Raw genomic sequence first — 8,842 nt, forward strand, 5'->3', positions numbered from 1 at the left:
CTCTGAGACTGAATCACCTGGGGCGCAAAAGGACATTCACGCCTCATATGTCCCTCCTGTCCACACCTATAACAACCTGTCGTACCAACAAGACAAACTCCCTTATGCAACCTTCCACACCTCAAACATTTTGCTCTGCCTCTACCAGAACTTGCACCAACATCATAACCTAGACTTTTATTTTTCTTTGACCATCTCACGCCTCTAACCTTTTTCTTACTGGTTCTCCCCCACCTCACTCCTTTCGCGGTAGCTGTACTCCAAGTGGAGGGTTCATTCTCTCCTCTCCTAGAGTCCTTGGTTTGAGCATCCTCTAAAACCTCTTCATTCAAATTCACCTGTATACCTACATCCCTTCTTTGCACATCCATTTCTATCTCTCTCCTGTTTCCTAGATCCATGCCTCCTCTATTTTCATCACAAGATTCTTCAGACGGATCTGAATCCACAGAGTGACTAGCACTACTCATCTTAGCTCTCCTGAAGAACAACACACAAATAAACAAACATTAACAAACATAGAGTTCATATGAAACACATGAACTTATAATAAATACATGCATACATACATACCATGAAGACACATGGTTATATACATGGGCAGTTCACATCAGCATGCAAACAAGTTCCTATCTTAGTGGACATGATTCTGCTTATTGTGCTTTGCCTTACTATGACTTCTAGACCAACCTCTTTTCAATGTGTGACCCCTTGCTCAACACACCGTACTTAGGAGGCCCTATGTTCTAATACCATCTGTAACGAAACCTCTGTCATGTAACCTGCTCTGATACCACCTGTAACGACCCGGAAAACCGATACCCCTCTTGTAACGGAAAACCGGAAAACCGATGTCGGATTTAGCCGGGTATTACAAAGGTGGTCTGGTCAGCCACCTATAAAAGGCCCTCAGTCGGTTGAAACGATAAGATCACCGTTTCTTTTACCTTCTGAGGTGAGACCCTGTCTTTTTTAGAGTTTTCTTCATGTTTTCATTACATGATGCAAAGATTTGATTGATTTTTATGGGTTTTTGAAGGTTTTGAGTAAAAACTACAAAGTTTTGAAGTTTGGAGAGTTTGAAGGAGAGTTGCTCCAAAACTCCACGTGAGGATCGTTCATCTTCTTGGTTTCAAGAGGTACGTGAAGATTCTGAGCTTGTTTTTATGTTTTCTGAAGGTTTTATGAGGTTTTGGGAGAGAGTTGCATGAATAGGATTAAAAGAGAGTTGTTGATGATTTTGTGAGAAAAGCTTGTATATGTGTTCTTTGTTTTGTGTTTTTGGGGTTTTAAGGTAGTTGCTGACCCCTTTGAGCATATACTTGGGTGTATGCCAGTTGAGGAATTGAGGTGTTTGAGATTGGGAGAGTTTTGTGCTTTTGGCGAGAGGCAGAGCAAGTTTCTGCCTTGCGGATGAACTCAGGTTCGGCCGCCGAAGGTACATTCGGCCGCCGAACCCATGAGGAGGTAGCTTCGGCTGCCCAAGCTTGCCCCCGAGCTTTTGGACTTTCGGCTCTGGAGGGGAGTTCGGCCGTCGAAGGTGCCGCCGAAGGTTAGAGACTTTCGTCTCTGGAGTGCCTTTCAGCCCCCGAAACTTGCCTCCAAAAGGGTTCGGCTGCCGAAAGTAGAGATTCGGCCGCCGAAGGTGCTTGAGTTTCGGCTCTGGAGAGGACTTTCGGCCGCCGAACCTGCCGCCGAAAGTGTCCTGTCCAGCTTTCCTTTGCATGCTTTGCATGGATGTTTGAGTGAGGTTAAGGGGATTTGTGGGCAGTTTAATAGAGTTATTTCATAAGCTAGTTTGGTCCATCATTTGAGTCCATCTGTATAGGTACAGACCAGAGGAACCAGAGAGAGCAGCAGTGAGTACTGCTCCAGAGTTGTCAGAGCCTGCAGAGTCAGTCCAGTTAGCCAGAGGTGAGTGGAACTAAACTTAATTCTTTTAATTGAGAAAAGAAATGCTTTTAGCATACTTCATACATCATGCGAATATAGTAGGTTGTTTGCATTAGAATCCACGAATATGTTGCATTGCATACTTATTTGTTGATGTGGGTAAATGCTGAATGATCCCATAGTTCCAGACAGGAAGACCAGGACCCCATTCTACGGCCTGACAAGTATAGTAAAGACCAGGACCCCATTCTACGGCCTGGCAGGTATAGTAAAGTCCAGGTGCCCAGTCTACGCCCTGGAAAACAGTAAGTACAGGTGTTATATACACATATACATATACACAGTACAGGAAGTCTAGGACCCCAGTCTACGGCCTGGCACGGCACTGTTACTGGGACTATGTGGTGACAGATTTATCCTTGATGTGGATTGTCTGTGATGTGATGCATTCCATAAGATCATGTTTTAATGACTTGTTTTACTGTTCTACTCACTGGGCTATAGAGCTCATCCCACTCCCTTAACCCCAGTCTTGCAGGTTCAGTGTACAATGTACAGGAAAGATCAGCAGGGTACAGAAAGAGTAAAGAGATTTGTAATAGCTTAGCGTGGACATGTAATAATAAAGAGATGTACTAGTTGTGTATACAGTTCAAGTTGTGCTTGACTTAGTTATTTTGTGTTGTAAATCTTTTGTTATGTACATGATCTGTATATATGTATGTTTTACAGAGTATGTGAAAAACCAGGCTTAACAGGTATGAGTTAACCCATCTAGAGCAAGCTCTAGTCAGGGGTACTGAGTACAGAGTACAAAGATAGTGCATGCACAGGTTAAGCCTTGGTTCAGAAAAGAGTTTTTATTTTCACAGAAAATGTATGATCATGTATGAGATTGACAGGTACACAGAGAGTATAGCAGGCTTGCTACGGGTTCTGGCGGCCTTAAGCCGACCTGAATCCTAGCGCCGGTGACGGTCCATTTTGGGGTCGTTACATAAACCTGACCTCCTAAATTTGACCTCCTAAACCCTAAAACTCATCCCGATTACCTCAACCCTAAACCCTAAATCCTAAATTTTAAATCATAAATCGTAAACCTTATCTAGTAAACCCCATTCCATAAACCCTAAACCCTAAACCCTAAACCGTAAACACTAAACTCGATGGTAAAGACATTAGTTCAGACAACAAAGACAATGCATGGAAGTGAGCTATTAACATATACACAATTTGATCATCTAATAACCATCTTCTACCTGTTGCTCAGAAAATAAATGACATACCATTGTCAATATGTTAACATATTACATAACACGATAAATGCATGTAGACATTTCAACAGCATTTAGGTAGACAATGTGGCAAATATTTTGTAAAATCGCCACAATCATTGTCACTATAATCAAACAGGTAATTATTGTGTACGTTGAAATTGCTGGAACATGATAACTGACTATCGTCGTATACACTTGGAAATTCACTTTGTTCAGCATGATATTTATCTAGCCTCATCTCCATAAGCCTAATTTCCTTAAGTAGTTGATCCTTGAGTTTATCAACTTCTTTACATGTATTGCGAGCCATGTCTACCGATGTAGCTTTTGGAATAGGCAACTCATGGTAGCCACAATAAGCTTTCAATTCGCATCGAATCTCCCACAAACGTTGCCAATCATGTTGAGGAGCAATTGTCGCATTTCCAAAATCGATAATTTTTTTGGAATGATATCCGACAAATATATGGTTAGCAAAACCTTGTTCCAAACAAGCATTGATTGGTTGATTTGAAAAACATCGCTTGTGACCATACCAGGAACAATTGTTTGGATAAATATATTTGTCTATTAGAGTGTTATGAGTACTATATTTTCTCTTTCCTCTGCTTGATTGGCATACTGATGACTCACGAAGATGTTTGGAGGATGACATTTTCTTGATGTAACATGCGTAAAATGTCAACTGGTTAAATATCATAAACAATCAAGGAATCACAACAAATTACACATTTTTTCATAAAATAGGCATATGAAAATCATAAATTTTTGTTCACAGTACATGTCTTTTTATTATGTCCCGATTGGCCACAAATAGAACAGTGATTCTTTCTAGGAATATTAACTTTTGCACCCCTCCAATCCATTTCATTCTAAATTCTCGATGACTTTTGTCGGCCTTTTTTCCTTATTCGGTTCTTGTTTGGAATTAGTGGTAATTCATAATCTGCAGGCCAATAGTCTGAATTACCTAATGGACTGAACATATTTTCGTAACATTTAATTGACCTTTCGAGAGTGTAGTAGCTATCAACGAATTGCTCATAATCCACAGACCTCGACATGCAGGCTGCTATGGCATGTGAACATGGGATACGCATCTCTTGAAATTTACCGCAAGTACAGGTCCCTTCTATAAGCTTAACAACTTGTTTTTGACCAGATTTAGCACTTCGGACTTCAACAACCAAATCATCACGATTAAATGTCGTAACACGATGGCCATTTGCTGACTGTGCATTTTTTTGTATGATTTCACCAGTTGACTTGGTGAATCTATAGCCATCTTGTTACTGCCGAAGAAATTGACTCCTTCTTGTATCGAAATAATGCGCACATTGATAAAATATTTTTTTCACCATTGCTGTAATAGGCAAAGCTCGAAAGCCTTTCAACATTCCATTGACAGACTCAATGGTGTTAGTCATCATTGATCCATATCGCTTCCCACCATAGTGGGAACGAGTCCACTTCTCCAAAAGGTATCTTCACAGCCCATTCAAAGGTCTCGAGATCGACTTCCTTAATTTTATTCATCGCGTCATATAATTTTCTCTTTTGGTTATGATTAGCTGTTACGGTAAAAATATATCATTGAATATTAATAGATTGAATACAATAAAAATTTAAATTCAAAATAAGAACACGCAGATAAAGTTTTACCAGTCTTTCGCAAACATTCCTTCATTGTTGCATTCTTGAATTTTGTGTTGTAATTGCTTAAAATGTGCCGTATGTAGTACCGATGGTGTCCACTTGGTGGTTGCCACCAATCTTGTTCCATGGATTTCTTAATTCCAATGTGACGATCAGAAATGACACATAAATCTTCGCGTTCTATGACATAAGCTCTCAAACAAGACATGAACCATCCCCAATTATTTGAATCCTCCTTCTCAACAATAGCAAAAGCCAATGGAAATATCTGATTATTTCCATCAAGCCCTGTTGCACACAATATACACCCACTATATTTCCCGTATAGGAATATCCCGTCAACAAAAATTACTGGTCGACAATGCTTGAATCCTTCAATAGATTGACGATAAGCCCAAAACATACGATCAAATACACGAGAAGTACGATCCAAACGATCGTTTATGTAATGGGGATCATCTTCAATTACGAAGATCGAACCAGTATTGAAGTGGCACACTGCATTCATGTACTTACGGAGCCTTCCATATGATTCATCCCATCCGCCAAAAATTTTCCTAATTGCAAATTGTTTTGCCTTCCACGTCTTTGAATATGATGGTTCATATCCAATTTTATCTCTAATTTCTGCCTGAAGTGATTTTATTTTAATGTGTGGTTGTTCTTCTATCATAGGCAAAATAAATTGACATAGAAATTTATTATCCAATTGAGGATGGTCTTTTTCAACCATTGGATTTGAACAAGTATGCGGCCCATTATACGATACAATTTTCCAAACCCCAGATTCCTCCTTCATTGATGCACGCATATGCCATTTACAGTTATGTTTTTTATTCTTGCATTTAATACTATATGTTTTTCTCTTTGTCTCATCAGAACAAAACTGATGATGTCTGCACAAATGATACTCCTTTGTTGCTGCCATGACAACATCTCTGTTTGGAAAAATCATCCCAACAGAAAACTCCATATTCGGACTCCAAAACATATCAGTCGGTGCCTTTGCATAAGGGTCTACACGCATTAATTCAAAATCTATTTTTGAAAATGGCGGTGGATGCACTAGTGGCAAAATAGGATTACTATACTGAGCAACAACATTATCATCACCTGATAATAATTCGTCGTCCTCAATCCAACCACTTTCGTACTCGTTAATGTCAGAATCAGATAATCTCTCTGAATCAGCATATTCATCAACTTCATCCACAACTTCATTAACAATATTATCAACACCATTAAAGTTTAAGTCTTCAGTACAAAATGAACTATTTCGAGAGACTATAATTTCATCTTGATCTTCAGTATTATGACGCAAAATACAGTGTGAACTCGTTTTTGGATCAGTATAAGGGGGACCAGCACAATCATCTTTCTGATTTCTATGAATATCTCTAACGACATCGACATAAAAAACTATGTTCTCAGACCCTAGTGTACAGACGTAATCGAACATCATCTCTACATCAGCATTGTTCAGCAGCTTAACTAGTTCAAATTTGTAATCGTTATCACTAATAATTAGTTTCTTATATTCAATCTTGCATATGAATTGGTTATGGTCTGACAAATTTGTAGAACGAACTATTTTCATAAGAAGATCCTCATAATTCAACCTTCGTTTCATACGGAAAAAATTGTGCTGGCCACCAACGTAGTCGTAACCTAATTCGGTTCTAATAATATTACCATCCCAGTGTACAATTCCATAAGTCGGAAAACTCATTTTTATCAAATCTATCATAGGCATTTCAAACATAACAAAGATTGAGTATTTAATTAACATTAAAAAATAAGTGCAATATATTTAAGTGCAATATAATTACTCATACCTGTTCGTTTTGAATAATGCGATCTTATAACCTTACAATGAAAATTATACCCTAAACTGCAATATCAATTTAAATTCTTTATTTAGCACTAAATACATTATATTTTTACATAAATATCATCAAAATAAAAATATTATATTATAAAAAATGGCGCATAATAATAATTATATTATACCATATAAATTATTAAATAATTTAACTAACCTTCACAAATTCTTTAAGATTGAAAGGAGTGAAAGGAGGGTGCATTGAGAATGGGAATGAAAATTGTTAAGGAATTTGAGTAGAGTGGAGGAGAGTTGAGTAAGGGTTGGAAAATGACATGAGTAATGGTGAAGTGGGAAGGGGGGCAGGTGTTTTATAAATGGAAACCTGGCGCCACTCAAAATGGCGTCAGGCCTCGGATGCATCCTGGCACCACTCAAAGTGGCGCCAGGCCTCGGGACTGCATCCTGGCGCCACTCGAAGTGGCGCCAGGATGCTGTCTTCTAGCAGTCCCGAGGCGTCCACTGTTGACCGCCTCGGGATAGCATCTTGGCGCCACTTAAAGTGGCGCCAGGAAGGGACCTGTCTTCTACCAATCCCGAGGCATCAACACGCCTCGTGACTGCCTTTGCCATGAAGAGAAGTCTCTTCATGGCAGAGATTGAACAGATCCTGGCGCCACTTTAAGTGGCGCCAGGACTGCTCTTCTGTTCATGGCAGAGAATCTCTGCCATGAACAAATCCTGGCGCCACTTAAAGTGGCGCCAGGACTTTCCATGCATACTCTTTACCTTATTTTTTTTTCTTTTTAATTTTGAAATATTCGTATAGTTTTAAATTATATTTTTTTCATTTCTTGGTGTTATATTTTTTGTGATTATAATATTTCAAATAAAAATTTTAAAATGAGTCAAAAATTTAATTATATAGTAATGTGCCTTATAAAATAATAGAACATTCAGCTTTTTTTTTTTCTCAATAATTATCAAAATAACATGGTATAATTTAATCGAATGTCATTCTTTTATTAAAAATTTAATATTTTACATATGTAAAAATTATAATTTTTAATACACTTTAAATTTTTAATGCATTTATAATTAATTACAATTAAATTAAATATATTTTATTTTATTTTAAACCTTATTATTTAATATCAATTACTTACATATTATATTTTATACTTTCTATTCTAAAGCCTGTATTTAAGTTATTATTTAATCAAATTTTTACAAATAAATTTAGAATAAAAATATTAATATTAAATATATGTCACACAACAAAATATACATTTTAAAATAAAAAAGATATTACAAATTTAAAATACTAACTCATTACATAGATTCTAATTTTCTATTTATTTTTACATTTTCCAAATTTGCGCCCTTCGCTTGAACGTTTTGCGGATTTAAATGTTCTTCCCCTTCTTTGTTCCAAATAATTATACAGATTCGCTTTATAACTGGTACGTTCACCTCCTCCTGAAATTAATAAGTCAGTTAAAAATATACATTTTAACTGTTAAAAATATACGTTCACCTCCTCCAAAATATACATTTTAACTGTTAAAAATATACATTACATTAAATATTAAGTTTAACTAAATACGTACCTCTTAATCTTCTATTCTCTCTTTTACAGAATTATTTTTGCGAAATAGGAAGACTGTGTTGCAGACGCATCCAAGGTGCATAATCCAATTTTTCATAAATACGAAAATAATAATTGACTATATCAGAATAATTTTTAATTTCGGGTTTTGACTAAATAAAACTTAAAATCTTAAAATAACATAAAGGAACAGTTTCGATCAAAATATCAACCATTTCTATATTCCGCATATTATAATCAGAACAAATTATTTCTTACAAATAATAATTAAGCAATAAAATATGTTGAAAAAAATTGTTTTGAGAATCTATTCTTAATTTATATATTTCTCTCCACATTTTTTTCACTCTATTTTTAGCTAATTTACCACGTAAAACTTTTGGAACAACATAAATATAAGTCATAAATTAATTAAAACAAAAAAAAGATGAGAATAAAGAAGTGTGAAAATAAATTAGCAGTAAAGAAATAAGTAAAAGGAGAGGAAAAATGAGAAAGAAGAGGGGAAATATATTGATGGTGGAGGGGGGTATTTGTATGAGCAGGGGAGGGGTGGCGCCACGTCTGTTCCCGAGGCTGGCGCTT

At 36.7% G+C, this 8,842-nt stretch overlaps 1 protein-coding gene across 1 annotated transcript; it reads right to left on the bottom strand.

The window, feature by feature from the left end:
- Window positions 1-4,042: 4,042 nt before the first annotated feature.
- Window positions 4,043-6,555, bottom strand: LOC110606845. The gene is made up of 3 exons (XM_021745832.1): window positions 4,913-6,555; window positions 4,529-4,655; window positions 4,043-4,402 (listed from the first exon to the last, which is right to left on the bottom strand). The coding sequence occupies exons 1-3, from the start codon at window positions 6,553-6,555 to the stop codon at window positions 4,043-4,045; spliced, it is 2,130 nt and encodes a 709-aa protein (XP_021601524.1).
- Window positions 6,556-8,842: the final 2,287 nt, after the last annotated feature.

Source organism: Manihot esculenta, chromosome 18 (genome assembly GCF_001659605.2).
Source record: "Manihot esculenta cultivar AM560-2 chromosome 18, M.esculenta_v8, whole genome shotgun sequence".
NCBI classification, from domain to species: Eukaryota; Viridiplantae; Streptophyta; class Magnoliopsida; order Malpighiales; family Euphorbiaceae; genus Manihot; species Manihot esculenta.